Source organism: Carassius carassius, chromosome 4, assembly GCF_963082965.1.
Source record: "Carassius carassius chromosome 4, fCarCar2.1, whole genome shotgun sequence".
In the NCBI taxonomy this organism is placed as follows: Eukaryota; Metazoa; Chordata; class Actinopteri; order Cypriniformes; family Cyprinidae; genus Carassius; species Carassius carassius.
This window is the reverse complement of record NC_081758.1, coordinates 25,283,989-25,298,569: the sequence shown is the minus strand read 5'-3', so window position 1 is coordinate 25,298,569 and position 14,581 is coordinate 25,283,989. Positions and strand designations below refer to the sequence as shown.

The 14,581-nt window shown below is 37.1% G+C and overlaps 1 protein-coding gene across 1 annotated transcript; it reads left to right on the top strand.

Annotated features, from left to right (window-relative positions):
* Window positions 1–4,921: 4,921 nt before the first annotated feature.
* Window positions 4,922–8,867, top strand: ch25hl3 (cholesterol 25-hydroxylase like 3). The gene is made up of 2 exons (XM_059548074.1): window positions 4,922–5,461; window positions 8,350–8,867. The coding sequence occupies exons 1-2, from the start codon at window positions 5,034–5,036 to the stop codon at window positions 8,714–8,716; spliced, it is 795 nt and encodes a 264-aa protein (XP_059404057.1). The 5' UTR covers window positions 4,922–5,033; the 3' UTR covers window positions 8,717–8,867.
* Window positions 8,868–14,581: the final 5,714 nt, after the last annotated feature.

Below are 14,581 nucleotides of genomic sequence, written 5' to 3'. Positions count from 1 at the left end.
TGTCCCAACATTAATAGTCATTAGTAAGCGGTTTATAAATATAACAATAAATGCATTTCTCTTGATTTATAAGTACATCTATTACAAAGGAGAGTTAAAAGCCCAGTTATCTTCCTAACAAACTAAATAAATAAATAATTAAAATAAAAAATTAACAAACATGACACATACAAACATGATACACAACTCAGAAATATTTTTTTCAAGATGCAATAAAATTAAACTCTACAACTGTACACTTTGATTTTTTTTTCTATGAAATTGCAGTGGTTTATTTTTTATTTTTTTAATCAAGTGTACAGCTGTACAGTTTCATTATTTGCATCTTGAAAAAAATATTTCTGTGTTCTGTATCCCTCTGTGTTGTTTTACTTTTCAGTTTGGAAGATAAATGATCCTTTAAATCTCCTTTGTAAATGCTCTGTGTTGGGGATGAAGGGTATTGTGAGGGGATTTTTGATATCTCAAACAGTTTGGCCATGGTGATGTGTTGAATTTATGGTGAGAAATGAGCAACAGGAAGTGTCTAATAACTTTTGCATACTTTGTCTGATTTTGCTCAAACTTCAGCAGTTTATTCGTTCAAGGAGTATGATCACATAGATGTGATTATAAGGAGTCAAAGTTATAGCTCCACTAATTGGCAGCAGTTACTTTTTTAAATGCTTTGAATGCATCCTTTTATATTCAACCATTTGTTTCAAACCTCATCAGATTAATGTAAAATAAGGCCGGAAGAACTATGAAGGGATTATTGATACCTAAAATAGTGTCAAACTTTAATATTTTGTGTTTTTCTGTCCAAACTAACATTAAACAACATGTTTTTACAGGATTTTTTATTAAACATTTTAAATGTTAGTTAATCAAAATGTTGATGTTAATTCACAGTGCATTAAGTAATGTTAACATATGCATCTTTACATTTTTAATAATGTTTAAGTTTAGAATATAAAATAAGATTATTAAATGCTGTATAATTATTGTTCATGTTAATGAATATAGTTAATGTTAATAACTGAAACCTAAGTGTAAAGTGTTACTAAAGTTGTATATATTGTTCTTTGTGTTTCACAGTCTTGACGGGTTGGATTAACCCTTTAATTGCTTTAACCCTTAAATACAGACTGCCAGTGGGTTACTGTAAATGCATGTGCCCACTGTGCATTGTCAGTGCCACCGGAGTGGAGATTGCACTAATGGCTTGGGGCCCATCATATTATATTTAAATTTGGCATCTGATATCTGCTGCTATAACTTAATGAAATTTTTTTTAAAGGGGGACCAAGAGAGAGTATTCTGTTTCCATGGCCGCCAGGTCTCAGCTGCACACAGTATGAGCTCCATACAAAACATACACACATGCTGTTGTTAAGGAAATTGTCTAGTTTTAAATCTGCTCATAGTACTGAAACTGAGTGTTGAACGATATCATTTTAGCAACCGACTCTGGTGATTCTGTGGTCCTGGTTTTCTTAAATTTATCAGCAGCATTTCACACTGTGGACCACTCTATTTTGATATCCAGATGAGAGTCAGACGTGGACCTAAGAATGCCTTGAGTGGTTTCAGTCATTTTTATCCGACATATTATTATTACTATTTTTTTTTGTCAAACTAGGTGACTTCTCTTCCTCTGTTGCTCCTCTCACCTGTGGTCTCCCTGAAGGCTCAATATTGGCACGCTCCCTTTTGTCCCTGTACATGCTTCCAGGGGTGTTGTTGGCGCAGTGGATAAGACACACGTCTTTGGTGTGAGAGACCCGGGTTCGAATCCACAGTGAGACACCAATGTGTCCCTGAGTAAGACACTTAACCCCTAGTTGCTCCAGAGGCGTGCGACCTCTGACATATATAGCAATTGTAAGTCGCTTTGGATAAAAGCGTCAGCTAAATGGAAAAATGTAATGTAAATGCTTCCTCTGGGTTCCATTCTAAGAAGGCATTGGGTGTTTTTTTTTTCATTTCTACGCTGACGATACCCAGATTTATTTACCTATTAAGAGAAATGATCCTTCAGCACTTAGTACCTTACCAAGGTGCTTAGACAAGGTCAAACTCTGGCTAGCTCAAAAACTTTAAATTAAGATAAAACAGAGGTGATTGTTTTCAGTCCTACTGATCCTTCTCAAGCTACCAGCCTAGATCTGGGCAGCTTATCACCCTTCAGATTTTCTCGTGTGCGAAATATGGGTGTCTTTCTTGATGAGTCAAACATATCTCTTCTGTAAATGGTTCTAGTTTTTACCAACTCCACTTGCTGTCTAAAGTCAAACACTTTTAAAATGCTATGACATTAGAAATGGCTGTCCACGGTTTTATTACTTCACAATTAGATTACTACAATTCACTATATTGCGGTATCTCAAAGTCACAAACTACTCGCCTACAATTGGTCCAAAATGCTGCTGCTAGATTTCTTCAAAATAGTTGCAAATGTGACCACATCACTCCCCTTTGCTGCCCTTTTCAAGTAAGAATTGATTTTAGAGTTCTCTTACGGGTGTATAAACCTATACATAACGAAGCCCCTAGGTATCTCTTAGAGCTGCTGCATTTTTATACTCCCACTAGAAGTCTAAGATCCAGTGGCCAGAATCTCCTTTTAGTTCCTCAGTCCAGACTAAACATAGAGGGGATCGAACTTTTTCTGTGGTTGGGCCTTGGTCATGGAAAATCTGCCGCTTGAGATTGGAGTGGCACCTTCCCTATTCATTTTTAAGTCTCTTTTAAAAACACACTTGTTCGATCTGGCCTATTAATTTCCCATTCTTATTACATTATATTATGGTCTTTTTTATGTGTCATTCCTTGGGTTTTAAATTCATATATTTTATTCTTTCTGTTTTATATGTTTATTGTTTGATTTTAATGTTCAGCACTTTGGTCAGTGCTGTGGTTGTTTTTAAATGTGCTTTATTAATAAATGAACTTGATTAATGACATTTTTTAATTATTTATTGGATTTATATATTTAAAAAAGGTATGAAACACAATGTTTAATTTTTGGGGTCTCCAGCTACAACAGTAATTAAATGTAATGAATACAGTCTAAAAAAAGTGAGTTGAAAAGTGAAAAATAAATAAATAATACAAAAAAAAAAATGTGAACAAACATTAAAACAATGCATGATATTCTATCAGTGTTCTCTAAAACCCCAAACAGAAACAGGACAGTTTACTCAAAAATATAAAATGCTGTCATCATTTACGTATCATTCTTCCGTGGAACACAAAAAAAGAGCTGTCCTTGACTTCCATTGTATGAACAAAAAACAACAGACATTAATAAAAATATAACATTTCTCTAAAGCTGTAATGTTCCACAGAAGAAAAAAAGTCAGTAACACTTTATAATAACTTTCATTAATAAGTCATTAACAAACATTGTATAATGTTTAACTAATCATTACTTATATATTCACATACTGTATCTAGAAATATGAGATAATGTGCTTGTTAATGTTAACTGATGAACTTATTAAACATTACCAAATGATTAACAGATCCTTATTTATTGTAAATTGAAATGCTTACAAATGTCATTAAACTTTCGTTTCATATGATCATGGATTTTTTTTTTTTTACTTCAAATGATTTTGACAAATGGTTTACAATGATTTAAAGCTTTGTTAATAAATTGTTAACAAACCTTACATAATTCTTAATGGATCATTAGTTAATCTTTACAAATGTCATTAAACTTTCAATGCGTTTTAAAAATCTACAAATTATTTTTACAGAAATTACACAATATTTACAAGCTTCTTTGTTAATGCACTTATGAATGCTTACAAATGTCATTAAACTCCAGTTCACATATTAGCTAATGCTCATTTTTACATTTACAAATCTTGTGAAAATATGGCTTATAGACATTTCACAATGTTAATATATTCATTAGCTCATAATCACAGTCTGTAAAGGTCATATATTTGGCCTTTGTTTGTTGTATTGACTTCTACTATTTGCACATCTTAAATCATTTATTAATAATTTGTTCATCCTTTTGCTGTACAAGTGGAGCCTATTCATCAATTGTACATGTTTATAAACATCATTAGTACCTTTACCATTCATTTTGATGGCAAAAAGTGTCCCAAATGACCAGGATTCACCCTATTTTCACATCTTTACAAATAATTTATTAATCATTTGTTAATATTTTTGCACTACAGTTTAGCTCAATTCTTGGTAAAGACATATCACACATTGTAATTTGGGTGCAGAACATGTTTTTATATCACCTCAACACTTAACACTGAATATTCCTTGAGTCATACATCAGCAGGAGGGGGGGGGGGGGATACTACATTTATCAAAACAATGCAGTTTGAATTGTGTTCCCTTATAGTAATTAAATTGTCCCCTTCTACACTTGTTGACCCTTTACCCAACTTTAAACATATGTCTCTAACCCTACCCGTATCACACCTGGTGTTGTGCATTAACAAAAGCTTTTAATCATTGTATAACATCTGTTAAAATCATTTGAAAAATTTCAAGATGTGCATGATCATTTGAATCAGAAGTTAATGACATTTGTAAGTATTTAAATTTATATTAAATGTTTATTATTAAGTAGCCTAATGTTAAATACATTTAATAGTAAAAATTAACAAGCACACTATTTCACATTTCTAGATATGTGAATATTATATATATATATATATATATATATATATATATATATATATATATATATATATCCGTTGAGCATTACATAATGTTTGTTAATTATTTATTAATGAAAGTTATTATAAAGTGTTACCAACTTTTGGAAACTTTATGTTCAGTTTTCAATTTAGCTATAAAGTGGCATCCTTACTCTATCGGATGTTGCAACAAAGGAGGAGAGCAGCATTTTTCTCGCCGTGGATCGCGTTCACATTACGCCGCCTGTATAAAACTGTGCCAGAATGAAAGTGATCTTCACACTGGTCAAAACGGTTCCCATCAAAAGTCAGCCCATCTTGAGCATATCATCGCTGTTGTTGCACCGTCTGCGGTTGAAACAATAGTAGTCTACCAGGATGGTTGTTGTTTTCTTACTGTTTTTCGGAGGCGATAGATTTCTTCAGTGGATTTGGGACTTCATATATGCGGAACGTCATTTGCTCCTCATGACACCCCACTTAAGCGTGTGCGCAGCTTTCGGCATTCACCTCATCCTCTCTGCTCCTTTCATGCTTCTGGATGTATTCAGTCCACATGTGGGATGGCTCCAAAAGTACAGGTTACACCGTGAAGTCGTTGGCTTGCATCAGTGGTTTCGATGTGCTATCCAAATTTTCTGGAAATACATCATTGGCATTTTACCATTTACTGCGCTGTTTCTGTCGTTACGGAGCACGCATTTGCCGGAGAGAGCGCCGTCCTCTTTCCATGCTTTCAAGGAATGCGTCTCATGCATGCTCGTGTTCGATACGCTCTTCTTCATCTGTCATTACTCCATTCACAAGTAAGCATATGCAGCTTCCAACACTGCACAATTTTAAATTACAGACTTTTAAATCTTATATTCATGTATTGTCATTTTAACCGGTTTTTTTAAGCAAGACGCTATAAATATTACATTTATTTATTTATTTATTTATTTATTTATTATTGTATTGAAACCGGCTTACATCCATGTTGTGCAGCTTTTGTATATTAATCAAATTTAGAGTTTTATTATTATTATTATTATTATTATTATTATTATTATTTTTAAATGTGTCAAAAAGAAAACAACAACAAAAAAGTCTCCTAAACCGTCTAAGGCACAAACACACACATTTGCCCTGCTGACCTCTAACAGTCATTCTAGACATTTTACTTGGATAATTCTTTCATGTTTTCATAGACTGACTTGGTTTTCTCCGTCTCACTCTCTGTCTTATAAATTATTAACTTCATATGTCTTTGATAATGCAGGAATTTTAGGTTTTGGGCCTTTTCTTATTTTAAGGCACAATAGTCTAGTCAATGTAGTCCTTATTTTTTCTCCCCAGAATAAAGTGCGTAGGCTACAGTTTATGAGAAGAAGAAAAAATGATGTGTTTCAATGTGTTCATTTGAGTTTTAATGTGTTCTTAGCTTAGAGGATTTGTGAGGAACAACATTAATTTCTTAAAAGCCCTATACAGCCCTATTTGAAGAAAAAATATATATATTTATGGATATTTCTAGATTATAATTACATGGCATTATTAAATATAATTTATTTAATATTTTAATGATTTTAATTTATTATTTCAAAAGAATAATAATTCTTCTGTATGGATTATATTTATATTGTCAAAAAATAATATAGATATTATGAAATGCCAAAAGTGATTTAAATTAACCACAAGAATAGAATCTTTGGTGAAATTTTTCTCCCAGTTTTAATGTTTCTTTTTAGTAAAATTATGTTACACCATCAATATTCAATCATTTTAATATTAATTATAGGGGGGGGAAGGTGGAATCCAATTAAAAAATATAATTTTTTGTAATCTTTAGTCCCTGTCAGTTATCCATTTGAATGCTTTTCAGTGTATCAAATTTGACCTTTTTGACCTTACAACCTTTGGGTGCAGATTTTATAACAACAGAGCAGGCGTGTCAAAATCAATTCCTAGAGCGAAGGAGCCCTGCATACAGTAGTTTAGATTAAACTATAATTAAACACACCTGATCCAACTTATCCAGTCTTTCAGGCTTAATTTGAAAGCTACATGATATGTGTGTTGTTGAAGCAGGGTTGGAACAAAGCTCTGCAGGGCTCCGGTCCTCCAGGAATTGAGTTTGACACCCCTGCAATAGAGGGATTAGAACAAAAACTGACCCGAAAATGAGATTATCTACTCACCTGCTAAGTGTACTTCAGTGATCTACCAGCAGAGGCTGCCAAGATCACGCCAACCAGCCGAACCTTAAACAGTTCAGCCAAATATCAAAACTCTGTCATTAATTAATTCTATCATTAATTAATCACCCTCATGTTGTTCCAATCCCCTAAGACTTTCGTTCATCCTCGGAACACAGTTAAAGATATTTTAAATGAAATCCAAGAGGTTTCTGCCTCTCTATTGACAGCCTTAGCAATTTTGAATTTTAAGACCCAGAAAGGTAGTAATAACATCATGGAATTAGTCCAGAACAATTGTACAACTTAGAAAAAAAATTTCAACTGTAATTTTTTGAAGTGACAGGAATGCCTTTGGTGTGAAAAATAAAAAAATAAACAACTATATTCAACTTTTTTGACACAAGAGCAAATCTGTCACGATACAAACTGTGCTGTACTAGAGTTTAGGAGTATTATTACAGTAGGCCTCCTCTTCTTCTGCTTGCAAATAGTAAAGCACATCAGCACAACACGCATGAGTGTTAAAGCAACTCCCGTGAATGCACATTGGGAATTAAAGGGGAAATGAAGAAAATGTTGAATATAGTTTTTTTTTTAAACACAAAAAGCATTCCCATCACTTTAGAAAATTACAGTTGAACCACTGGTGTAACACGGACTACTTCCAAGTTGTTTTTATTACCTTTCTGAGCCTTAAAATTGAAAGTTGCTAAGCCTGTCAAAGGAGTGACAGAAACTGCTCAGATTTTATTTAAAATATCTTCAGCTGTGTTCAGAGGATCTACAAAAGTCTTAGGGGATTGGAACAACATGAGGGTAATTAATGACAGTATTTTACTTTTTTTGACAAACTATCCCCTTAACCCTTGGGTATTTATAATGTAGGGAAAAAGGGACATTTCCATTCTAGAGTTCCCGTTAATGGACTAAAAATTTGGGTCCATTGTCCCAGCGGAGCTATTATGTGTGTAATGCAACTACAGTCTGTCAACAGTTTATAACAGTATATCTGACTTCAACGTGAGCTCGTCCCGAATAATCCAAGCTATTAACTAAACTCCCTTTTCTTTATAGAGTTTACAGAGTAGGCAAGACATGTGAAGTAGTGGAAGAGGGGGTCAGATTACAAAACTGGGTCACCATGAGCAATAAAAAACCAACATAGAATGTAGGTGGGAGGAGTGAATGTATAGCACTTTATTTTACCTTCAGTACCATTATTGAGGTGAAACCCTTCAGCAAGTCACTGATCTCTACGTTGTGTGTGTGTGTGCACTTGGATGGGTTTGATACAGACCACAGATTCCGAGTATGGGACATCATTGACAACACATCATGTCAATTTCACACTTTTTTTCACTTGTAGATCACATCTTCATAGCTCACTCTACTTGTTGTCTCCACTTGTAACTTTAGCAAGGGTTATATTTATGCATAATTTCTGAAGCTATATTAAATATATTTATATTATTATACTGTATGACTAAATCAAATGTCTGATTTTTTTCCCCCAGAATTCCCTGGCTATACCACAACATCCACCGCATTCACCATCAGAACAGGGACACTTTTGCTCTGGCAGCTCAAGACTCCAGTATTTCTGAACTGTTGACTCTACAATCCCTTGCATTTACAAGCGCCATGCTTGTGGGCTGCCACCCTTTTAGTGAAATCCTTTTCCATCTGGTTAACACCTGGATGGCTGTGGAGGACCACTGTGGATATGAATTTCCTTGGGCACTGCATCGGTTGTTGCCATGCTTTGGCGGGGCGCCACACCACCTGGCCCATCATCAGCACTTTAAAGGGAACTTCGCCCCTTACTTCAAACACTGGGATTACATCTTCGGGACCTCATTGCCTATTTTAGCAAATGAGTGAGACAGTACATAGGGTGAATCCAGGTTAATTAATATTTGACAGTGAGAATGAGACAATTAGATGTATATGAAGTACCTATTGTATCTGATTTCACCCTATATGACCTGACATATGTGACCCAGGTCCACAAAACCAATCTTAAGAGTATATTTTTAGATTAAGTTAATTCTGTTTATAATAATCAGAACGCTTATATTCTTGGCCTGATTTTGTACTCAGCTTAAACTGCGAAGATGTCTTACAGTATGTTGACTTATTCATGTTGTTTATTTATCAAGTGTTTTTTGTTATTTTGTTGGGGGTTGATAACATACATTAAACATATCTCTTTTACAAAGGTTTCTGTATACAAATATAATTATTACAGCTGGTAAATTTCTATTTTCCTTTTAAAAAAAACATACAGCTAATGTTTTAACTACAATGTTTATTTTACAATCTGAGACAATAAAATGTTTTTCTGCCTTATATTTTGATATATGTAGGCCTATGTATTTTAATATACACAGACCCGTTCAAAAGTTTGAGGTTGGTAAGATTTTTTTTAGGTATCTGAAAAAAGTATTGAATGCTCACCAAGGCTGCATGCATTTACAATAACAACAATATTATTGTGAAATATTATCAAAGTTTATAATAATATTTCACAATGCTACTGTTTTTATTGTAAATTCATGTGAGCATACGATGTGAGTTTTTAGATACTTTATAAACTTTCTATAACAATGACATGTACTTAAATCAAAAACATGTCAATATCAGAGAGTTTGTCAAGCTCTCATCAAACTATCATACATTTAATTGTTATAATGGGTGGATTTGGCTCAGGAGTTGGACAGTAAATTAGGCCATGGCAGTGAAGTTGAGAAAGATCATTGGTAGTTTGCATGAGTTGATCATGTCAGTCATGTTTGTCCAGCGAGGACACTTGTGTTAGTAAGCAAGGCTAAAAACACCAGTTTTATACCGATTCATTTCCCCAAACTATACCTGATTGTTTGAGAAACTTTAATCTTAAGTGATTAACTGAATCCAGTGAAGGCCACATTGCATCTGTATACTGCAACAAGTCTGGATGCACATCATTCACTTCCGATGTGCCAAAAAGCCTTTCCTTACACCAACATTTTTAATTAACAGTATAACCTTCATAGGAACATACATCACCATTTCATTTTTAATATTGTTCCCCTCACAGCACTTTGGTGGATTACAAGGTATCATTCATTCTTTTTGCTTGTGCAGGGAACACAAGCCTATATTTGAAGTCAATTAAGCAGTAACTTACCTTGTTAGTACATTTCAGAAGTTTCAAAATCCCTAATAAATATACTTTCCTTTAAGAGCTCATCAATCTTATTTAGATATGCAAATAAGATTTCCAGTGTCTCTTACACAGATCAAACCAAAGCAAAAACCAAGATTTATTCCTGAAAACTTGAACTGAAGTTTTACATAAAGTGCAGGTGCCATTTAACCTTTTTTATGTGGAATGCCAAACACTGGGCGTCATGGTGCTTTGGGGCAGTTGTGGCCTAATAGTTTGAAAGTTGGACTTGTGACCCCGAAGGTTGCAGGTTCGGGTCTCATGTCCGACAGGAATCTATGTGGGAAGAGTGAAGGATAAACGCTCTCTTCCACCCTCAATAGCACGATGGATGTGAGACCCTTGAGCAAGGCACTGAACCCCCAACTGCTCCCTGGGCACTACAGCAATATGGCTGCCTACTTCTTTGGGTGTGTGTGTTCACTGCTGTGTGTTTGCACTTGGATGTGTTAAATGCAGGGCACACATTCTAAGTATGAGTCACCATACTTGGCCACATATCACTTCACTCATATTGTCAATGGCATATTACCCACTATGGGGCATTAGGAGATGTGAGCCTGCAGGAAGAGGACATTAGGTGGATGAGAAATCACATTTTGACTGTGAATATTTGAACTTAAACCTAAAATATAAATGGAATGTGTAATATGATTGGTCAAATATGAACTGATCATTAAAATTTGTTCTCAAATTTAGGAATATTTTCTACAATGAGAATGCGTTTTATTTAATGATATTAGAGGGCATCTTAAAGAATTCAACAGACATATTTAGGACACGGTATTTCCAGTTACCATGACAGGAATACTTTCTCAAGCAAGTCCCATTTAGCTGACTTACAGCATATTTCTTGGCATAAATCCCTGATATAACTTGGAACTGTCAATTGTTGGAATATTTTCCATACTGACTACCATAAATGCTGACTATAATGTCTTTTTCTTTTTAAGTTTCACTCTTTCTGCAAATACTGACTCCACTGTGGCCTCACAGGCAGCAGTAGCCTATTCTTGATTTCCCTCCAGGACCCTCTTTTGCAAAAAAATCAATAATTATTTCGGTGACTTTCATTGAAACTGCTTTATTTATTAGTTCTTGTTGCTTGTTCTGGAGATGTTGTATTTCCAGTAGTTGGCGACAAGTGACTGCTTTTATGAGTGAGTTTACGAATCACTCAGTGTCACGGTTGGTAAACCGTGATCTCTGGGTTTTGCACTTTGTGGTGAAGTCTGTGTGTTTCGCGTCTGCACTGATTAGTTTGTGGGCGTCTCCGTTAATTGTCATCAGCAGCAGCTGTCACTCATTACTCATTCCCTATATATTGGTTTGTCTCACGTCTTGTGTTTGTGAGAACGTTGTTTAATGTCGCTTCCCCTGTTTGTTGGCTTTAGTGTTGTTTGCATTTGGATGTCCGTGTTTTCCCCGGAACCTCATCCACTCTCCGCACTTTCACTCAGCCACAAAGACTTACCTTCGGCTCTATTCCCTGCAGTTCCTGTGCCATCCTCTCCTGCTGCCTTCTCACCGTCATCATCTGGATTCCTCACCACCATCTTGGAGTGTTGTCTTCCCAGCATCGTCTTTGTACTTTTGTTTGTTTATTTACTTTTATTAAATTGTCTAAACTCGCACTTGTTTCCAGTCCTTCATTCACCCAACCGTCACAGAACGTTCTCACCCACCACGGAAGCAGCGAGCACCAACACCCTCACGGACTACATGCACCACAGTGTGAAACGTATGGATCAGCAGCAGGAGAGTATCTCGAACACCGGATGCGCTGTCCAAGCGCTGGTGGCACAGGTGTCCGAACTCACCCAGCAGATCCCTCAGGTCACCTCTCCCACTGCGCCCATCGCACCGCCTGTCCCCCGGGAGACCCCCCAGGACTACTTCCGGCCAGAGCCGCGACTTCCGGCGCCAGAAAACTACTCCGGTGAGCCAGCTTTTTGCAGAACTTTTTTGAATAAATGTTCTATGCACTTCGCTTTGCAGCCCCGCACCTTCGCCACCGAAGAAACCAAAGTGGCATTTACACTCACGCTACTGTCGGGCAAGGCCGCCCTATGGGGGACGGCGGTGTGGGAAAATCAACATCCGTGTTGCGCCTCATTCCACACCCTCTCGGAGGAGATGAGAAGGGTATTTGATCGAGCCGCGGCTGGCAGGGGGGCCGCTCACCAGCTCTCAGATCTGCGTGAAGGCACATCTTCAGTCACGGACTACTCCATCGAATTCCATACCCTGGTGGCCGCGTGCCAGTGGAACGAGGCAGCGCAGTGGGATCGATTCCTGCATGGGTTATCCGACCGTGTTCAGAAGGAGATCTACCTCCTCGAGCTGCCCCCCACACTTAATGGACTAATCGACTTGGCCCTACGAGTTGATGCACGGATTAATCGCCTGGGTTGCCAGCTCAGTCCAACGCGCCATACCATCTCTCCTGTTAGGGGGCGCTCGAGTCGAGAGAACGCGGTCGGTTCCGTCGACGACCACGAGCCCATGCAGATGGGTAGAGCTCGGCTGTCCCGGAGGGAGAGGGAACAGCGGAGGTCCCAAGGACTATGTTTATACTGTGGAGGCTCGAAACATAACATCTTCTCATGCCCGGTTGTGACGAGTGGGGCGGGGAGTGGGCCGGTGGAGTGATTGGAGATGAACTACACCTGTTCAAACCACCGGTCTCGAGTCCCACAGAGGAGATGGAAGGATATAAAACTGGATCGACGACAGTGAAGGATGAGAGAAGCCCAGGCCTGGTCCTCTTTCGTCCTTCACTGTCGTCGCTCCAGTTTTATATCCTTCCATCTCCTCTGTGGGACTCGAGACCGGTGGTGGGTCGCAGGTGTCGCTCATTTCCCAATCACTCCACCGGCCTCGCTCATTCCCTCGTCCCTCGGCCCCGCCCCACTCGTCACAATTACTTTAAACAATTATCAATCAATTGTTAAATTAAATAACATAAATATATTTTACTGTTTTAATTGTTTAAATTTGTATAATGCATTATATATGCATTACCAGTTCACATTTTAAATTCTGCATGTTTGTAGCATAAAAACATTGGTTGATTTTCACACTCGGCTGAACAAAAACAGGAGACAGGCTTATTGAAAATGCTAATTCATTCTCTGTCAGCAGGTGCTGCTTTAGGACCCGCAGAAATATGGTGGTTTCCCCAGTCCCCAAATTCAAGACCCCCTGAAATCATAATTAAGACTTTCTTTTACTATTTAAGACTTATGGCCTAACATTTGATACATCCAAAATTAAGACTTTTTTAAGGACCCGTCAACTTTCCTAATTTTTGAGGATGCCATTGTTTTTTCACTCACTGAAAATGTAATCTGTTTGTGCACTGCTTTCTGTTCACTGCTTTCTCTTCATTGCACGTCTGACCGTATCAACAGTAGTAGCAACCCATGGTGTTAGAGGACCCAAACAGCTCTACTGAGCTGAACATTCATTCAAATTCATAGGAATTGTGCTAAATTGTACGTATTTTACAAGCTGCACAATTCCTATGCATTTGTACGAATGACCTACACCTAACCCTGCCCCTAAACCTACCCGTCACTGGGGTCTAAACAAACCATACAAAATCGTACAAGTGAGGTCGTACGAATTCGTATGAATTAGCCACCTCATAAAATACATACAATTTACTGATGTTACTGATGTTGGTTCCCTCAGATAAGGGAACAAGCGTTGCATAGGTTGAAATCCTATAAGGCTGCATGCAAATTGATGACTGTCACTTCAGTCAAAAGATTCTGACGAAATGGCACACAGAGCCGACTTATATAGCGGTTGGCTCCTCCCCTTTTAATTATTTGCTCGTGAAATCAAGCTTCAGTATCAGAGTAAAGAGGGGTTTCCCCATTATTCACACTAACGTTCGCACAAGTCAAAAACCATCTCAAGCGAGTGTAAAACATTTTTTTTTTTGCGAATTGAGGCATTTTTATTAGAAATTCAGCATTTCCATCACTCTATTCTGATGCAATACTTTAAAATGCACATAAAAGCAGGGTGTTGGACGGATGCAATGATCGTTTCCTTATATCTGGGAACTAAGGTTATGTTAGTAACCGGAGCCTTTTAGGTGAACTATTCCTTTAAGAGTAGTCTTGTGGACTTTGATATCCTGGCTAATCTGTGTACATTTTGAGACTCAAGAGGAGACACATGGGAGATTACTGGGATCTTTTTTCTTTTTTCTCAGGAATCTAAAAAAAAAAAAACTGAGAAGCAGGGGAAAGAAACCAATTGCTCTCTGTTTTGCAGGGATATTGAAGAGATTTTTCTTCCTTGTGGATTCTTATAAACACACTCAGCTCTGTGGCACAGCTGAATGTCATTTAATGGAATGTGAAAAATGTTTTTCTGCTTGTTAGATGCACTAGTGCCTCATCTCCTTCCTTATCATCTCAACTATCTGTCAGCATGGATATTTGCTGTAATTATCTGCAATGAGCAAGAAGCCCAGTTGGGGGCTCCACAGACCTCTCCTGTGTGTTCACCTGTGAGGGTGT

Bases quoted from the DNA above. Each gene is read 5' to 3' on its own strand.
- ch25hl3 (XM_059548074.1), top strand. From the start codon at position 5,034: ATGGTTGTTGTTTTCTTACTGTTTTTCGGAGGCGATAGATTTCTTCAG. The intron at 5,462-8,349 runs GTAAGCATATGC...TTTTTCCCCCAG, and splicing joins TGTCATTACTCCATTCACAA to AATTCCCTGGCTATACCACA.